This window comes from Nannospalax galili, unplaced genomic scaffold (assembly GCF_000622305.1).
Source record: "Nannospalax galili isolate Female #2095 unplaced genomic scaffold, S.galili_v1.0 scaffold884, whole genome shotgun sequence".
NCBI lineage: Eukaryota > Metazoa > Chordata > Mammalia > Rodentia > Spalacidae > Nannospalax > Nannospalax galili.
This window is the reverse complement of record NW_008352264.1, coordinates 1,387,007-1,407,637: the sequence shown is the minus strand read 5'-3', so window position 1 is coordinate 1,407,637 and position 20,631 is coordinate 1,387,007. Positions and strand designations below refer to the sequence as shown.

The window sequence follows — 20,631 nt, the reverse complement described above, 5'->3', positions numbered from 1 at the left end:
CTTTTCTTGGTTTGAATTGGTGTCCTCATTATCAACTGTTCCTCCAAAATAAACAGTACTTGGGTTCAAGAATTTTCTCTCTGTTAATAACTTTCTTGACATGTGACCTGTTTTGTACCACATTCCTTGTCCATGGAAGATTTTAAAGAGAAACCAAACTTCAGAACATTTTTGTTGTTTCACTCGCCACGTCCTTCTGTTTGATCTTTTGTTTCCTTCAGGCAAGAGTGATTTTTGTTTCTCAGCACGGCCCGGTTAGTGCAGTATAATACATAATCTTAAAAGTGCTGAGTCCAGAAAAGATGGCGGTGGCATGCAGAGGAAACTTCTTGACCATGGCAGTGACCATGGATGGCCAAGGGAAGGAAAGGAATCCTTCCTTGACTCTATGACTTAAGGATGAGCAGTCAGGTGCTAGAGAGATGGCTCAGCTGTTAAGAACACTTGCTGTTCTCACAGAGGACTCAAGTTTGGTTCCCAGCACCTATATCAGGCAGATCACAACCACCTGTAACTACAGCTCCAGGGGATCCGACACCTCTGACCTCTGTAAATACTTGCACACACAAGTACATACCCCCCCACAGACTCATATGTATAGGAATAATTAAAAATAAACAAATTTTAAAGTTTTAAAGAATGAAGAGTCACAAAGAGATGTGAACAATCTTGAGAAAGCACTCAGGTTTGTCAAACAATGTTTTCCATAATCGAGATGATTTCAGCCTCTTGTCTTGATTAATTTACAATGTTTATCACAGACTTTCATAAATAGGATAGTTTGTGAACAACAGAAACTTATTTATCATAATACTGGAAGCTAAGGAGCCCAAGATCAAAGTTTGGGCAGATTTGGTGACTGATAAAGGCCCTTTTCTTGGTCATCTTCTTGCGTGTCCTCACCTGACAGGAGTGAGAAATCTTCTGGGTCTGCTGTATCAGAGTACTGATTTCACCCATGAAGGCCCACCCTCACAGCTGTGTGAAACCAAGAAAGCAAGTTGAGCACTAAAACATTGTCACTATTCTGTTCTGTGTACTTAAAAACCAGCCACTTCAAGCTCCCCCTGCCTTGTCCCTATCCTGATAGATTGTACTGTGAGCTGTGAGCCAAAATAAACTTGAGCTCCCTTGAGGTACTTTTGTAATTGTGCATTTTATCACAACAGGAAAATAAACTAAGATAAGAAATAATAGTGTCTACTTAGAAATAGAGCCTTTGTGGATGCAATCCTATCATGATGAATTCATTCTGAGTTAAGGTGGGTGCTAACCCAAGATGACTGGGAAATTTACAAGGTAAGAGACAGAAACAGACACAGAAAGAAGGAGACCTTGAAAAGTTGCAGACAGAGTCTGGAATTGTGTTCCCCTTTGCCAAAGGGTGCCTAGGGCTACCAAAGCTGGAGGCTGGTGTAATCTGCCTCCATGGCCTGCAGGGAGCGCTTAGCCATATCAACACCTGGATTTCTGCATTCAGGCTTCACATTTCCCTGGTTTCAAACAAGCAAGTTATGATGGCTTGTTATAGCAAACACAGGAAACTCACACCATTTCAGTTCACCACTCAGAACAGGGGGAAAAGGTGGATGCTTAGCTTTGTAGGTGGGGTGGGTATTACAGGACTATGTCGCTATGGAGATGTGTTATCTAAGGTTACCCATTAAACTGATGGAGAGCTTTGGAGTTTGTTGGTTCAGTAACTGTGTACTTTATCTTTGATAAGGGTGGCCAGTGGCTGTTATCTGATCTCTATGTGATTGGAGGTTGAAGCTTTGTTACCACAAATAAGGAGCCCTGTCCACTGGCTTTCCTGGCATAACTATTCCCAGCAGAGCAAGAAAGCATCCTGGTCCCTTACTGTGCCCTTTCCAGTGAAAGCTGATGGTTTTGGGAAACCAGACAAGCTCTCCAAATGTTAAGGCAGCAGGAATAAAGCTCAGTCATAAATCCAGAATGGGTCAGTTGAGATAGTGTGAAACCAGGGAAATGAACCGACCTAGTGCTAGTGTAAGCTGAGCGTAAGAGCCTGGAGCTGCCCTGTCAACCACGGTTTCCCACGTTTGGAACATTAGTGGATATTTGGCATTATTGTGAAAACACAGTCATCTTTTCAGTTTGACTTACAGAAGTTCTAAAGAATATTTTAGAGTTTAATAAGAAATTCAAAGGCTTCTGTTGTGTGTTTCTAGGGGAGTTTATTTCACTTGCTATTTTTCCTAATCAACACTTCATCCAGCAAACATTTATTGAACACTTACCATGAATGAGGCATTGTGCTACCTGCTGAAGATATGAAGAAATAAATAAATAAATCCCTCTTTAAAGTAGTTTGCATAACAGGGGAATGAGTACACATCGTTGAAGGTTGCTGAATTTTTTACCTTGCAGTAGAATAATGGTTATTGCTGAAGGACTTAGCATTGACATTAATGTCAAATGTGCTCTGTACTTCACAAGTATGAATAAGGGAGCAGAGAAAAAACACAAGGCTGCCTACCTCTCCCTAAAGACTCTCCCTCCCTCTAACAGGAACAAAAAACCAGTGTAGATAGGATGGCCAAAGAGAGGACATAAACCAGTCTGTACAAGACACAGAGCGTTGGTTCACATGGTCTTAGAGAGATGGAAATATTTCTCAGGGAAGATTGGGCAGGAGTCACGTCCTGACGCTGTATATTATTATCCACTAGTCTTTTTTGTTTTTTCTGACTGGTGTCTATAAGCCAAACGGGACTATTTTAAATTTCTTTACACGGATATTTGTAAGCAAGCACATTTGCTTCATTTAAAATGTAATTAGAAAGAGCTATCATAGTCTGATCATTTGGATAATCATCCTTTGAGTTAGTACTGTTTCTTTATTTTAGACTTTGCCTTTGTATTTATAACAATACCTGTAGTAAATTCCAGTCCCAGGGGATCTTACGCCTTCTTTTTCTGGGACCTCCCCAAAACTTTTACTTGTTCTTTAAAGTCAATCTACAATGCCCCATTTAAGCCCCAAGCAACTACTGATCTATTTTAATCACTTTAAGCTTACATTTGCTAGTACATACACTTTTGACATCACAAAGCATGGACTCTCGTGTGGACATCTTTCTTGTAGCATAACGCTTTGGAGATTAGCCCATGCTGTTACATGTATCAGTAATTCTGTTCCTTTTTCTGATAAGTAGTTTTTTGGTTGTATAAATGCACAGCGATTCATGTATTCACCCACAAGCTTTTGGACATTTCAGTCTTCCATCAGTAGGTCAGAATCAAAGTCTCCAAGGAAGTCCCCTACAGATGTCTGGATCTCTATCTTACTCACTATGTGCGTGCCTGCATGTGTGTGTGGCGTGCATTTAGCTCTGCTCTGTTTTCTGTCAGTCTGCCACCACCACAGCTGACACTGTATTCTCCATCCAGAACCAGCTGGGCTCTGTCTTGTTTCTGTCTTTCCTTATGTTAATTCTTATCTCACAGGAATCACACTTGGCTGCCTATTTTCCAGCGTATGAAGACAGTTGTTTCTTATGTTTCATTGGGTTTCTAGTTATTGAAGGCAGAAAAATAATTACCAGAAGCAGTGATCCTTCCTGTGGAAACTGAAGCCCCCTGAATCTTTTGGAAATTAGGTGGGGTTATTTTTATAGTCAATATTACTAAAATATGATTTATATACATTAAAATCCATAGTTGAAGCATGCAGGTTGTTAGCTTTGACAGATGTATGCAACATGTAATCACCATCTTTATCTCCCCAGAATTTCCCTCTTTCTCTTTGGAATGAATCTTTATCAACACCTCTCTTCCCAGGCAACCACTAAGCTGATCTCTGTTGCTATAGATTAATTATGCCTGTTACAATATTTTTAAATATATGGAAGCAGCTGTATCTGGCTTCATTCATAAGTATAATGTCTATGCAATTCATTCATATTGTTGCATGCATCATTATATTGATTTTTTTTATTACCAAATAGTATTATATTGTATGGATGAACCACAATTTGGATCTCAGTTCAGTTGTTCACTGGTCACTTAGCATGTTTCCAGCTTAGGAGGACTATGTATAACACTGTTGTATTCTATTCAAGACTTTTTATGAGCTTTGCTTCCTTTTGGTTCAATCTTTAGAAATGGAATTGCTGAATAGTATATATTATTAATTTTATAAAAAATTGCCAAACTATTGTCCAAAATGGTTACTTACATCGAAATATTCAGTGAATGAAAGTTCTAGTTGACCCAAATTCTCACCAGCACCTTTATTTTCAAACCAGTCTTTATAGTTAGACAACTAGGTGTGAAGAGATATCCCATTGTATTTTTTATGTGAAATTTACAGTAATTAATAAGCACATATTCATTTTCTTATTTCCATTTGCATATTCCTTTAGATTGTCTAGTCCTGTCTTTTGTCCGTGCTGTTTGTATCATCATGTTATGCTGTTTGGATGTTGTGAATGTAGGTCTTTATACAATAGATAGATTGTCAGTATATTCTCCAAAGTTCTTGCTTACCTTTTATTTTCTCTGGCAGTGTGTGCTTTGAAGAACAAAAATTTACTATTATTTACTCTGGTTTATTACGGTTTTTGTTTGTTTTTTGCTTTTGTTTCTGTCTCCTTTCATGAGTTGTCTAACCCAATTTTACAAAGATGTTTCCTTATTTTTTTTTCTTCTAGGAATTTTGTAATTTTAGCCTTTAGGATATAAAATGTATCTTCAAATTAATTTTTCATTTGGCATAACAGAAGGATTGAGATATAATTCTTCCACATGAGGGAGCAATTCTTCCAACACAGTTGTGAAAGAACATTCTTTCCCTCATTAAATTGTATCGATGTTTCTGTCAAAAACAAACTTGCAGTCATGACTTTTACAATATGGACATCATCTGGCCTAAAAACTTTCACCTAATCTTACAACCAAAAAGGTTATTGTTTATAATGCAAACAAGCCCACAGAGCCACGTGCTCCTCTTGTGACCTTGGCACCTGACCTTAATCCTTCAAGGATCCAACCTCAAGGACTCCACCCAAGATAGTGAATGAATGTGGATGTGCTCTATTAACATATCAAAGCCCTGCAAGCTCCATGTCTTTCTCATTGTAAACAATGAGAATTGAGAAGTCTGTCTGAAATTGTGTGTACAAGATTCTCTGATAGACAAGGGTGGATCCTGGCTTCTGGTTCCCCAGTTCATGCTGGAGATACTGTTTCAATAAAAGTATGAAATGGAGATCTTTTTTAAAGGTTAAAAACTCCTTCAATTTTATGTCTTACAGGGCTTATACTGAGTTCAATATTGTATAACTGTATTAATTCAACTGTGAACCTAGAAACTTACAGCCGCTTGTGAAAGAGATGTACTCTTGCTCTGGAGTGTGTTACTGAATATGTTAAAGCTGTAATGAAATGCTTCTTCTAATCATATAGTTATTAAAAATTTTTTTAAATGATAAAAAGATCAAGGTCAATAAATTTTGAAATATTTCAATTTGAAAAAAAAAAAAAAGTGTGAGTGAAGCCTGTGGAGAGAGCACAGTTCTATGAGACATCTGAAAGAACAGGTTCTCAGAGTTCTGGTCCACTCTTGATCTTAAAACTAAAGCTAAGAGTCAGGCTGTTTCTTTTTTCAGGTATAACTGTACTGTGGCTTACTAACACTGCACAAACTGACTAGAAGTGTGGGTCTATCTCTAAAATCTCTTTTGTATTTTGTGGTCTTGCCTGTTTGTTTTTATGCTAAGGCAGTGTGATCTGGAGCTTTAGAGCAGATCTTGAAACCAGGTACCATCAGTCTTCTTTACTCTTCTACTTCAAGTTTATTTTGAACACCACAAACCTTTTGCATTGCCACTTGAATTTTACAGTGGGATTTTTTTTTTCTATATTTACCAGGAAAAAAAAATGCCTGTTAGGATCTTGATGGTGATGGAATCTACAGATCATCTGGAGAAGAACAGTCTAAAACATTCAGCATGGTATATCTCCCCATTTATTTAGGGCTTCTTCAATATCTCTGTGAAATATTTTGTAGTTTTTACATTGTGTTACATTTATTAAATTTTATTAATTAATTCCTAAAGCTTGTTATGATTTATTATGATGTTATAAATTGTAGTATTAGAAGTGGCATTTTATTTTTTTAACCTACTTTTAAGATATACTACTCGTCAAATATATTTTGGTACTCTGGCCTGTTAGGTTGTGATCTTGCTAAAATCAAGTATGATACAGGTACTTTCCTGATTTCAACACAGAGAATTATGGCGCCTGGGAGTAAAGATATTTGTGTTTAATATTTCTCCATATGCTTCTTTTTCTGCCTTACTTCTCTAAGGTGGGGTTTTCTGATTTCTGTGTTCTCTTTCAGGAATCTGCATATTAGTTTTGTGCCAGTAGGGTTTTGTTACCTCTAGCCTGTTTGTTTCTTTTGAGACCCTTGAGATGAAATTGTTTCCTGGGTTTTTCTCTCCATGAACTCATTATTTGGATTTCCTATGCTGATTTTGTACCCTGTTCCTTTACTGAATTTATCAGTTCTAAGAGTTTTTTTGATAGAGTCTGTGGGGCTTTCTAAGTATAGAGTCATAACACCCACAAACATGGATAATTTGACTTCCTCTTCCTCTATTTATACTTCCTTTATTACTCCTGATTGTTCTGGATAAAATTTCAGTGTTGTATTATATAAGAATGGTGAGAGCGGGAAGCCTTGTCTTGTTCCTGGTTTTAGAGGAAACGCCTCTGGGGTTTTCCCATTCAGGACAATACTGACTATAAGTTTGTCATACATAAACTTCATTATGGTAGAGCACGATCCTTCTATGAATAGTCCATTCAGCGCTTTTACCAGTGAAGGGGCATTGAATTTTATCAAAGATTTTTTATACTTTTATTGAAAAGCTCATTTGGATTTTATCTTTGCTTCTGTTCACGTGCATATGGTGAACCATCTTTATACTCCTGATATGAAACCAACTTGATTTATGGCATATGATCCTTTTAATGTGTTGTTGAATTCTACTTGTGAGTATATCAAACATTAAACCAACCATGTGTTATGGCAATTAGGTCTCACATGGTGATGATAAGCAAACCTTGTTTTATACATTGCTTGATTTTATTTTCTGATTTTGTTTTGTTCTAAATTCTCTGTACCTGTTCATGAATGATTTTGGTCTATTGTTTTTCTTTTTTGTAATTTCCTATCTGATTTTGGTATCAAGATAAAATGGACTGGATGTTTTCTCAACTACTTTGTTTCCCAAAAAAGGGGGAAAAAAAAGAGATTACTGAAATTTCATATTCATTCTTCCCTGAATAATTGATATAATTCACTAATGAAACCATTGGTGGTGGAATTTTCTTTATTGATAAAAATTTTGGCCAATGATTTAAGAATGTTAGTAAACATTTAGGCAAATTTTTTTTGCATTTCCTCTGGAGTCAACTTTTATAAATTTGTTTTCCAAGGAAATTATCATGAGATTATGAAAATATAGGAACCAAATCTTTTATATTTAGCATTCCTGTTGATCTTCATTTCTGCACCTCTGGTTTACTATCTAGTATTGTTTTTTTCTGTGACTTGGAGTATATTTTGAATTTTAATTTACTAGCAATGATTCCATCAGTTTTTCTTTTCCTAAAAGTGTTTCTTTCTTCTAAGTTATATCCTCTAGCAATAAGAGATAACTATTTAATGCAGTAATGAGTATAATCAAATTATGTTATATACATGTATGAAAATTCCACAACAAAATCCATTATTTTAATATGTACTAATGAGAAGTAGACTGGGGGTGGGACTCAGTTGGTAGAATGCTTGCCCTGTTTGCACAATGCCCTGGGTTTGATCGCCAGTGCCACATAAACTGAGTGTGGTGGTGCACACCTGCAATCTCAGCAAGAGGTGGAGGCATGAGAGTTAGAACTTCATGGCATCCTCCAGTACATAGTGAGTTTGAGACCATCCTAAGCTATGTAAGACCTTGTCTCCAAAATTACAAAATGATCCTCTTTATCCATGGTAATATTCTTGGCCCCGAAAACTATTGTTTGCTGTTAGTATAACTATTTAGGATTTCATGTAATTAGTATAGCATATGTTTTTCATCCTTTCACTCTTAATTTATGTCTTTAGAGTTAAGGTGCTTTTTGCTTGCTTGTCTGGTTTTTTAAATTGGTTTTATTCAGCATTTTATAGTGTGCTTAATTATTTTAGTTGACACTGTTCTTCAGGATGTTAATAGCATTCCAGTCTATTGTGGTTCTTATTATTGTGTTTAAATATATCATTTTACTACTTGTTTCCTATTTATCCTAGGGTTTTTCCTCCCTCTTTCTTCTTCCCTTCTTTAGTTTGTATTGAGTGTGTTTTAAATGATTCCAATCTATTTTATTTATTCACTAACTAGTTGTAATTTTTGCTTTATTACTTTAGCAACTGTTTTTAGTATGTGGGTTATGTAGTTTTAACTTATTACAATATCCCTTCAAGTGATATTATACTACTGCAAATACATTATAAGAACATTATAACAATATAATTCCCTCTCATGTGGATTTCATGCTGCTTTCCCCCATTTCCTCTATTTCCGACAGAGCTATAACTCATAATACAAGAGGGATTCGTTAAGGGATTTTTGCTGTTGTTTGGGGTTTTTGTGCTTTGAACAGTAAATTACTTATTTTATTTTATTTTTATTTTATGTGTATGATTGTTTTGCCTACATGGATGCAATGTCATGCAGTGCCTGCAGAGGCCAGAAGAGGGCATCAGAGCCCCCTGAACTGGAGTTATGGGTGGTTGTTAGATACCATGTGGGAGCAGGGAACTGAATTTGGGTCCTCTGCAAGACCAGCCAGTGCTCTTAACTGCTGAGCCATCTTTCCAGGCCCAAGTAAATTACTTTCTGAGTGATCTAAATGATGAGGGACAAGCCGTATTTATATTTGGTCATGTAGTTGCAGTTTCTCATGGTCTTCATCATCTTATGTAGTTTTGCTCCCGTACAGTATAAAGTTCCTTTTGTTTGAAGAACAGCGGAAACCTTTGAACTGAAGATCTGCTTCTGATAAGAAACAAGGCTAACATCATTTCTGAGAAGTCTTTCATCTGTGTTTCTTGTTTGGCTATTTATTTATTAATGGTGACAGGGTCTCTCTATGTAGATTGAGTGAGCCTCAGCCTCCCTGAGCTGAAGGTACAGGAGTGGCCCATACTTCCCTATTCGTCAGGATACTGCTTTTTATAACAATTCGAGTTTATATATCTTGTGTAGTTTTATTCACGTTTCTTTTGCTTGGTGCTCACAGCTCTCCTTGGATCTGGTACTCTGCCCTGATAATGCAAAATTCCTCATACTTTACTAAACTTAGAGAATATGTTGCCTGACTGTCTCTTTCTTATATGTGTTCTGGATATTCTTTCCAGGCAATACGCATGACTTTGTCTCCACTTTGGGGGAATTTCTATCTTATTTGCCTGATGTGTGATTTATTGGGGGGAGGGGGTAGTTTCTTTTTGAGACAGGCTCTCCCTGTAGCCCCAGCTAGCCTGGAACTCACTATGTAGACCAGCCTGGCCTCCATCTCACAGAAATCTGCCTGTATCTGCCTCCCAAGTGCTGGGATTAAAAGTGTACACCACCATACCAGGTGCTTTAATTTTATTTTACATATTTTGATGACTTTAAAATTATTTCATGCAGAAAAGTAAAGCCAATCTCTGTTACTCTAATTTTCTTGGAGCTGGGCACTAATTTTTATTGGATATCGACTGTGCACTAAGCACTTTGCATTCCTTCCTTTCTTCAGTTCTAGCAGAAGTCCTACAGGGAAGATATTGTGAACTGATTCTTGCAGGTGAGGACAACAGGGGCTAAGACGGGATTAATGCTTCAAGTCACATATCCTATATAGTAACAAAAATTGTGTGAGCCCAGATACATCCTACAAAAGATGTTATGTCATATAAAATAAAATATTTATAGAAAGATGAATGTGCATAGGTGAAATTCACTCTAGAACATTGTTTTCCACGATCACTTTACTGAACAGCTTTAAGTTCTTCTTTCTCCATTGCTGGTAGCAGGAGTGTTATCTGGGAATGATAATTTTGTACTTGTAATCACTACTGTATTGATTTTTTTTCTTTCTTTGATAAGATGCTGGACACAGTCTATATATTTCTACCCCTCCCCTGACCACCAACCCCTGTGCTGGGTTTGTAAAAAGGCTCAGTCTACTCTAAAGTTCCAATCTTATGTGTAAGTCAGACCCTCCCTGGACTCTAGGGAAGAGAGAAGAAAATGGAGAGAAAAGAGAAGAGAAAGGAGAATGATCTTTTCTGTCACCCTCCTCCCATTGTTGGTGTGGAGTGGGGACCATGGCATTGGTGTATGTATGTGTGTGTATGTTTTGTGTATACAAAAGATAGGCAATGGGTGTCTTCTTTATTTGTTCCCCACCTTATTTATTTATTTATTTAGAGACAGGGCCTCACTATGCAGACCAGGCTGACCTGGGATTAAAGGCCTGTGCCACCATGCTTGGCATCCACCTTACTTTTTGAGACAGAATTGTTCACTGAACCTGGAGCTCATCAATTGAGCTAGGCTGGCTGGCCAGTGAGTACCAAGGATCTGCCTGCCTATCCCTCCCTTACTCCCAACCTCCATGCTGGAGTTATAGGCATGCACCATCACGCCCAGCTCTTTTATGTGGGTGCTGGAGATCCAAACTCAGGTCTTTACTCTTGTGTGGCAAGCACTTGACTAAGCCAGCTCCCCAGCCCCAACAGGGTCTTTGTTTTAATGCCTCCCTTCCCTTGTCTTTTCAATACTAGTCACTCTAAGGATGTGAGCTAGAAAGAAGGGACTAATAGGAGTGGGGGCAGCAGAGCTTTTCTCCAGTATCTCTGCTACCATTTGTATATGAAGAGTCACTACTGCTCTTCTATTCATGTTCTGTATGTGCTAGGTGTCCTCTACTTTAGGATGCTTGGTTTTCTGGGGCAAGTTCATCTTCACTCAGGTCCCCTGGGCCCAGCTCATGCTTCCATCTCTCTGCATGAATCATTCCCTCCCACAAAGAGGAATGCCATAGCTACACTGTGGTTTCTGCCCCCATGTATGGAGTCAGATCCTCCAAGTCACTCTCAAGGGGACCAGAGGACCATGACATACACCAAACAATCTCATGTCCTTTAGCCATGGGTTATATCTGCAAGCTTCTATACTTTGGCTCTTTCTCAAGGTGGCACACAAATTTTCTGGGAATCCCACACTACCATCAGCTCTTGGGTGCAACAACAGTATGACTTGAGGGCTGTTCTGCTGTTACACAGTTAATCAGGTCTCCAGCTAGGGAGTGAGGTGATAATCTCCTTGTGTGTGGCACTTACCTCATCTTCTGTGATAATTTTCTTGGAGACCGTACCCTATTTGTTTCAAGCCTAGAGGTGAGGGACTTACCTCATGGGAACGCTCTGGAAAGGGATCATTTCCCACTTAGAGAATAATAACTCTCCCTCCCTCCCTCAGCTCCCCACTAATCTCCTTATAATAGTTTGTTTGAAGGGTGATGATTGTGGGTAATAGGGGCTGTTAGCTGCCTTTTGTAAACTCTGGGGGGTTACTGGGCCCCAATGTTGGCAGCTGTCTTGAGGCTGTGGCATTTTATTGTCTCTTATTTTCAGATGGATCCCCAAGGTAGCCACAATAATCCCACCCAGGATCTTCTTATATAACCAGTAGTTCAACGCTGCATTCTGCGGGTAGCGACCCAAACATGAAGACAAAAGTTGATTAACATTTTTTATTTCGCCTAACGCTGCTTGCACCACTTTGAAAATCTGAATAAGCCTTGAAATGTTCCAAACAAGGGTGGCAGCCTGGGTACTCCCGGCATGCTAGGCAGTAAGGCAGAATAAGCAAATTAAATACTCTTCTGTGAAAAAAGTGCACAGCACAAATGGAAAAACGGGCTGCTTTCTTTTGGTTTCCAAGAAGCAGGAAAATGGGAGGCAAAGGGGAAAATGGCGAAAGAAGAGGGAGAGGTGGGAAAGAAGAGCACGGTTACAAACACCGCAAGGCACTGCTTGCTTTCATTCTTGGTTCCCATGGACACCACCCAGGACCGGGCCTCTAGGGGAGGGCTGGAAGTTGGCAAGCTTCCTTCATTTTCAAAACACTTCAGAAATCTGGCCTCTCCAGAGGGACTGGTACTCATGGCCCAAGGAGGCCGCATTCCTGACCAAGGGAGACAGGAGGGAAGAGGAGACCTTTCAAGTGCAGTCAACCTCTCCCCACAGCCCTCTCCAGAGGGCCCCTCCCTCCTCCACCAGGCTCAAAAGTTTACTGAAGAAAACGAATTCAGTGATCAGACCGAGGCTGCCATAGCAAAAGAAAGAACGTTTTCATGGTGAGAGCCTAGGTTTGCCGGTAAGTGCTACCTGCCTTTTTTTCGGTGAAGGGTTAGTGTACACTTTAGCCTCTAAATCAAGCTCCCCCGTGTTCTAACCTTACTCTCTTCTTTAATGCTAATCTTTCCCTGGATTGATACCACCAAACATTAGTGAGAAGAACTTCTACCGCCATAGCAAAAGAAAGAACGTTTTCATGGTGAGAGCCTAGGTTTGCCGGTAAGTGCTACCTGCCTTTTTTTCGGTGAAGGGTTAGTGTACACTTTAGCCTCTAAATCAAGCTCCCCTGTGTTCTAACCTTATTCTCTTCTTTAATGCTAATCTTTCCCTGGATTGATACCACCAAACGTTAGTGAGAAGAACTTCTACTCTGTACACATACTGTGCTATATAGCGCTGAGATGAGTGTTGGGAGAGAGACGTGTCTCTGCCTGTGAGTGCCACTGGAGGTTAAAGAAGATGGAAGTGTGGGTTTGGACATTGGTTATGTGGAGGATGGAGAGGGCACCAAGTCTGAGAAAACCATTGAGAGCCAGAAAAACAGCCTGTGACTAGTCAGATTTCCCCAGTACCACACAGGCTACTCATGTTGAATTCCATTCTGTTTATAAACACCATACCCCACACTGCCACTCCAAGATAGCAACTGCTCAGGTGCTGCATCAATTGTCAGAGTCCAAAGTGGTGAATCTGAAAATTTGGGAGTAGGAACTGTGTGTCACCAACTCTGCCCTTAGCACAGTGCAGGGCACACGGCACATAGCATGAGATAACAGACTGACAGCTCGCATGTGTATGTGAATGAATTAACTGACTGGACCCCAAGGTGCATTAAGTCCCCAAATCCTCCCCAGACCTGAACAGGCTCTTTGAAAGCCTTTAAGAAATAGTGAGGCACTACCCTCACTGGGCAATTAATGCCTCATATAGTTAGAGTGCTTTTATTTTCTTCCCCAGAAGTTGTTCACATATTTCTCACGTGATCTTTACAGCAATCTGATTGGGGTCTACATGGGAACTCTGTCTGTTATTGCTTTACTGCCAAGGAGGCTGATGCTTTGATAGTTGACCTCAGGCTGGCCTGAAGTCGGGGATTACAGGTGTAAACTACACCACCCAACAGCTATCTTCCATCTTTCTGTGTCAGTCTGGAAACATTTTACTATAGGAACCATTTCTCCAGTAGTATGACTTTGTCTGAATAGGAATCTTCGGTTTAGGAAAATCACAGTCTTCAAACACTGATCCCTGACTCGCTGCTAGGGGCCAGCATCTTGGCCTTGCTCTTTCAGATTGTTGTGGTACCTGGAAGACTCTTGTTTTTACATCTGCGACCCATGAAGAGGACAGACAGAAACATGGTGAGGGGACCACTGTATAAGCAGTTCGACTTGGAGAGGAAGAATGCCAGGCAGGCTGAGGCCAGACTCAGCCTTAGTCTGCAAAGGCTGGAGGACATCTGCCTTTACCACATGAAATCACTGGCCAGGGAGCAGAGACAGCTCCAGAAAGAGCTACAGAGGCTGCAGCAAGGTGAGCAAATTGCTCTGAAGGGAGAGCAGGGCAGCAGCCGACCACCTCACTGACAGGAAAGGGATGGGGTCACCTGATGACAGGCGCGTCCTATCATCCCATCTCTATCTGGATTTCACAGGCCCAACCCTCCTCAGCCTGCCGTCACCCACAAATCCCAATGCCCACTCCCCGTCCTTCTTGAACTAACACTTCTTTCAAATTTGTTCTCTTGTATTTCAGTCCTAAGTTTCCCATTCTTTTTTTTAAAAAAAAACAAAAAACTTTTTATTTTTTGTGTATGAGTATTTTGCCTGTATGTATGTATGTGTACCATACATGTGCATGTGTGGTGCCTGTGGAGGCCACAAGAGAGCATTAGATCCCCTGGAACTGAAGTTATAGATGGTTGTGAGCCACCATGTAGGTGCTGGGAACTGAACATGGGTCCTTTGTAAGAGCAGCCAGTGCTCTGAACTGCTGAGCCATCTCTCCAGCCTGTTTCCCACTTCGTTTTATTCTCCATGCTGCTCTTATCAGCGCCCATTTGGTATCACCCTTTTTCATGGCTTTCTCTTCTGGATCCAGCAACCATTTACTGGACAGCTAAGGTGTAAGTCACTGCCCTAGACTATTTTATGAAAGTTAAATGAAAAACAGAAAATGCTTCTCTAGGATTTAGATCTCAGTTTCCTCAGATGTGAAATAGGAGTGACACTGTCCATCTTGTAAAATTATTTGAGTTTTCAGTAAGGATTTGGAAAAACCTAAACACAAAATAAGCATTTATTGTTGTTATTATTATTGTCTTTTTGGACAGGGTCTCCCTGTCACCCCATCTAGCCTGGAACTCACTATGTAGACCAGGCTGACCTGGAACTCACAGAGATCTACCTGTCTCTGCCTCCCGAGTGCTGGGATTAAAAGCATGTGCCACCACACCCCCGGTGCATTTCTTATTATAACTTTAATTACTCAGATTACCAATGCAAAGTTGTTTCAGAATTGAAAATTTCCTACTACTTTGTTGAAAATTGTTTCATTTGTGTAGTTTATAGAAACTAACATTCCTATGTTGTCATTAAAATAACTAGCATTCAATAGTACTTCAAATCAAACAGAATTGGTAAATCCAGCATTTCAAGTTAGTCCTTCTGAATCAAGCTGAATGCCAGAACTCAGGAGCTCTGAATGAGATGTGGAACGTTCAGGAGGAAAGCCAGGGGATGTGCTTGAATATAACTCTTTCAGAGCTATACAGTTTGGACGCACAAACTGAAAGTAACATCCAAACATTTGGCCTGGGAATTATTTCTAATTTTCAACTACCTCTAATTGTATAATTATTTCTAAGCTCCCTTCACTTAAAAGACGAGTCCCATCTGAACTAAACGTTGCTGTTTTCCGTTTTCCCATCTACCAGATGTGGTTAAGCCAGCTTGCAAGAAGAACCCTGGAAAAGGAGCTTAGAAACCAATCGGTTGATTTCCACTTTAATTATCAAAAAAGGAAACATGTGAGCAGGTGCCCATGCTGAGGAGAGTGTGTGAGACCTCAGGAAGGGGCTGCCCTTGCTGCATCAAGAGTTTGCCTCAGACACATGTGTGTGGAACAGGTCAGGACCAAGCGGCAGAAAAGTGATTCAGAGGTCACTGTCTCCACGTTGTTTCTCAGACTTCTTAACAACCAAACTAGGGGAAAAGGAAAGAAATAATAATATGAATCATCTTAGTGTTTTATCGATAGTGTTCAGTGATGCTTTTCAATGATTTGTTTAACGAAATTGTTATCACTGAAATTCAATGATATGACCCATTAGTGGATTGTTTAATGTGTATGTTGTCAGTGCTTTTTTTTTTTTTTTTTTTTTTTTTTTTTTTTGTCTTTTTGAGACAGAGCCTCCTGTAGCCTCAGCTGGCCTGTAACTTGCCATGTAGACCAGGCTGGCCTTGAACTCACAGAGATTTACCTGCCTCTGCCTCCTGGGTGCTGGGATTAAAGGCGTGCACAACACACCAGGCTGATCAGCGCTTATCTTTGAGAGTCAGATCAGTAGGTAGAAATTAGGCTCAAAATTCAACATTTTTTTTCACTGATGCTAAAGTGGATTTTTCTAGGTCAGGTATCTTTTGTCTGGTTGGTTGGTTGGTTGGTTAGTTGATTTTTTTGAGGAAGGGTCTTACCACATTGCTCTGGCTGAGCTGAAACTCAGGATCCTCCTACCTCAACCTTTTGAGTGCTGGAATTTTGGATATGTGCCATCACATCTGACCGTGGCTCAACTTACTCAGAAGCTGAATGGAAATATGAAAAACAGGAGCTCGGCACTTTAAGGTGCTCATATTTAAATTGCCAGGCATCTGTGTTTACCAAAAATCGTCATTAAAAACTCTAAATAATAACTTAGATTTATTTACAAAGTAGGGGACAGGGGAATTGGATGCTCCCTGTCCTTGTCCAAGGTCATATCAAAGAACTTTCCAAAAGAGATAAGTGACCAGAATCCAGGAGCAGAAGAATGGGGTAAATGTGAGAGCAGAGATTGTATTGGAAGGATGTATGGAATAGGGCCATTCACGATAGAAAGAAAGTTTGTAGAAAGGGATGTGAATAAGTATGGCTTGCCACAAATAGGTCAGTACTAATGATATGTGTGTGTGGTTTTCAGAACACAAGCAAGTTAGGCAGTATCGCCAATCAATGGCTTCAAAGGTCTTATGAAAGAGTTTAGATTCCACCCTGCAGGGTCTGGGCACGGAGAGATTATATGTTCAAATTTTAGAGAGATCACTGTGACTACAGTGCTTAAGGTAAGACAGAGCTCAGGGTACAGTTGGAGCAGACATGATAGAATTCCAAAGTGCAGACCATGATGTAAGGCTTAAACTAGGGCATTGGTCAGGCAAAGAAAATGCAGAACCCAACCTATTGAGACATTTAGAAAATAGGATTTTCAGAGATTTATGACTAAGTATATGTCCAGGCATAAACAAACCCAGAACATATTGCCTGGCTAGAAGTAGGCCATCAAGTACGTGGGCTTAACTTGGATAACTAGGTGGCTATAGTGCTGTGCCATTACAATGGGACCACCAGAGAAAAACTACATTACAGAGAAGATATGCTCATTTCTGTTGACCCTCCCACCTTAACCACAGAAGAGTGGGCTGCCTAGAGAAGTAGCCCAGATCCTTTAGTTTATTGGAGATTGGTGATTAACATGGAAAAATATTACAATAGTCCCAAAGAGACAATTGTAAGAGGAGCCACAAAGGACACAAGTGATTGGATGAAAGAGCTCAGTGTGACGTTTAAGTCCCTTGAATAGTCATATTCCCTTGTTCCCTCTGCCTGGAACCTACTAACACAATAGAGTGTTTGCATCATCGGAGGGTACCATTTTGTTGCTGTGGTTGGTTTCCTGTGTTTTGTTTAGTTGGGTAGTTTTCATTTGGCTGAGGTTTTCTTGGCTGAGTGTTAGAGATTAAACCCAGAGCCTTGTACTAGTTAGGTAAGCACTCTACTACTGAACTACACTTCTAGCCTTAAACCACTGTAACTTTAAGCAACTAAATGACCCAGTTTTAAATGTCTTGAAAACTCATATGGTCCTCTATACAGCTGAAACTACAGGAGCTCGAAACATGGACTCCATAATGACTAGAAAGTGTACTTTTTCATGCTAGCAGTTGCTAACTCTTGCCACACATGAATAGGAAGTCACACAATTGTGGTAAATGAGACAAAATGCTCATACCCAGTTCTTTTGTTTTTTAAACACTTTGGCTTGCCAAGTAAAACACTTGAATAAAGCCTTCATGGGCTGAGGCTGTTGACACCTCTGATTTCAGTGTATCTAAATCCTCGCTGATATGTTCTGGGCAAACAGTGGGAATTGCATAGAGTTTGTCCATCGTCATCCACCGTGCAAGAGCACAGTGAGGTGATGGGAACCAAGGGTCCTCACATACCGAGAGTCGGGGATGCTGGCTCTCATTTTTCTCTCCTGTTGTATTCATTTTCTAGGGCTCCACAACTAAGTACCATGAACCACATGCCTCAAACCTCAGAACTTCATTGTCTCCATTCTAGAGTCTATATGTCAAAGTGTGGGTAGGAATGGTTTTCCTGGGTGTAAAGCAGGAGCTTTCTCCTTGGTGTGTAGATGACATCTCCTCATCCCTTCACATGCTGCCCTCCCTGTGTGTCTGTTCAGATTGTTGCTATCACAAGGATACCATCATAGTAGTTAGGATGCACCCTAATGGCCTCATTTTAATCTGATCATCTCTATTAAGAATTTCTGTCCAGGTTGGAGAGATAACTCAGCAGTTTAGCGAACTGACTGCTCTTGCGGAGGACTGGATTCAGTTCCCAGCACCCATATGGCAACAAATAACCATCCATAACTCCAGTTCCAAGGGATCTGACCCCCTCTTCTGACCTCTGCAGGCATTGCATGAGTGCACTAACATATATGCAGGCAATATACTCATACACATAAAATAAAAATAATAAATAAAATATTTTTTAAAAAAGAATCTCTCTCTAAATAATGTCAAAATCTCAGGTGTTAGGCATTTAGGACTCCAACATTTGAAATTTGGGGGGTACACAATTAAGTTTATATTAACTTGTTTGTTAATTTTGTCTTAAAAGATTTATTTTGTTTTGTTTATGTTTATGTGACTGTGTGTATGTGTCTGTGTGACACTATGTGCAAGTGAGCGTGCAGGTGCCCTCAGAGGCCAGAAGAGGGTGTCAGAACCCTTAGAGATGGAGGTAAAGGTGTTATTTGCCTTATATGGATGCTAGACTCTGAACTCCAGTTCTCGTGATAAACAGCAAGCACTCTCAACTGCTGAGCCATCTTTCCAACCCATCATTTGCTAATTATTTCAATGCAGATATCACCAAGAAAAAGTTCTCCTCCTATTTGAGTAGTGGGATTCAGACGAGGCCAAAAGATGTTCTCACTTCTTCACCACAGAGCAGGCAGAGGCATGTAGTCTCGGAGCCTAAAATGAGGTAAGAAAGCACTTAAGTGCATAGATGCAACATTCAATCCCACTGCCCAAATGACCCTTTAAAACATCCTCCTCCCCCTGGAAAGATGCCACTTCCCCCTCCTAGAGACAGCTCCACCTCTTCTCATCCTCCGCCCCTCTTCGCACCCACTTTGTTATCTCAGTGGGTATCTCACCAAAGATAGCCATAGTCTGATAACTGGAAAGGTCTAAATAGGACCCCATTTATTGGTTTTCAAAGACATTTCTCTTTTTTCACCCCCACCCCCAAGAGCACTGGCAACCAACATGACCCAAGAAATAAAAGCTAAAACCCAGGTGCCCCCTCTACATGCTGCTGACATCAAAGACCCCATGAGGAACCAAGAGCACCTGGGATTTCAAAATGACAGAACTGGCTGCTTCACAGAAGAGAACCCACAAGCCCAGGAGAAAGAGTCTGCAAATCCTCCTGAGGGCACAGACCCCACCCAGGACATCTCTGTCCCATGTTACAGTCAAGAGGTTTCCACCAACACAGAAGATGGCCCCACGTCCAGCCTAGCTGGCAAGTGTGGATCAGCATCTGCTGACGAGACCGGGTCAAAAGATGTTGATCTGAAACCATCGGGGGATGCTGGGGAACAAAATCTCCCAAGCTCTGTGGAATGTTCAGGAGGCTTCAAAGGTGAATCCACAAAACTAACCTTCTTGGAGTTGTTTGAAAAAGCCAAAAATGCCCACTATCTCCGGCACAGGGTGCCCCCTGAATCTGAGAGACTACTTAGCATTGGGGAGATATTCGGACATGGAGATTTCTCACTGCCCAGAGCAGGACAGGATTGTGAAAGTAGTACCATCCTCAATTTTTCCTCTCTAGCTATTTAGTGCAGCCAGACAGCACATATCTCATAATCACTAAGGAAATATGCTACTCAAATATCACCAATAACAATACACAGAAATAAACAGAAACGCACGACAATTTTCTTTTACATCCACAGGGCTCCCTGACCTTTCTATGTCTTTCTCTTACCAAACAAGGTTCATGTAAAAATGAAGAAACAAATCTTCTGAAAATATTTAAATTATAAACATGTGTTTTTAAAGGCATCAAAAATATGCATCTACATAGATGATTGGGCTTGGCTTGAAGTGGAAAGTCTTGTTTGTTTGATAGTTCATCTCTCATAGGAGATGCCTGTAGAGTCACCTGCTGGAAAAATGGCATCGCAATTCTTGTTTTCCTTTGATTTTCAGTGAGCATGGGAACCCAATGGAAATTATGTGCAGCAACACTGTCTCCAAATAAAACCGCTTCTTTACAGAGTCTGTACTCCTTTATGATGCTCTTCCCTCTGTCCTTCCCGTCCTCTTTCCTTCGTTTTCTCTTTTCCTCCTTCCCCCTTCCCACCTCTCTGTCCCTTCTCATGCCCCTTGAATCCCCTTCCCTCCCTTCTATTCACTTCCATCCCCTCCCCTCTCTTCTCCTCCTCTTCCTTCACTTCCCTTCTCCTCCTTCCTTTCTCTACTTCCTGTCCAGGAAGTTCTATTTTAGTTTCTCTACCCTTGTTTCAACTTGCTTATATCAAGTGTTTTTGGACACTTGTTTAAAACACACACACACACACACACACACACACACACACTAGCATTTCCTCGTATATCTTCTATAATCAAAATAGC

At 40.3% G+C, this 20,631-nt stretch overlaps 1 protein-coding gene across 2 annotated transcripts; it reads left to right on the top strand.

Moving 5' to 3' along the window:
* Positions 1-12,597: 12,597 nt before the first annotated feature.
* Ccdc190 (coiled-coil domain containing 190) lies at positions 12,598-20,350 on the top strand. Of its 2 annotated transcripts, none has more exons than XM_008849085.2 (4): positions 12,598-12,646; positions 13,720-13,960; positions 18,847-18,967; positions 19,239-20,350. In XM_008849085.2, exons 2-4 carry the CDS (start codon positions 13,765-13,767, stop codon positions 19,831-19,833), a joined length of 912 nt encoding a protein of 303 aa, XP_008847307.1. In that variant the 5' UTR covers positions 12,598-12,646; positions 13,720-13,764; the 3' UTR covers positions 19,834-20,350. The 2 variants fall into 2 exon arrangements, with proteins under 2 accessions (XP_008847307.1, XP_008847308.1); XM_008849086.2 differs by having other exon boundaries at positions 13,691-13,960.
* The last annotated feature ends 281 nt before the right edge of the window (positions 20,351-20,631 follow it).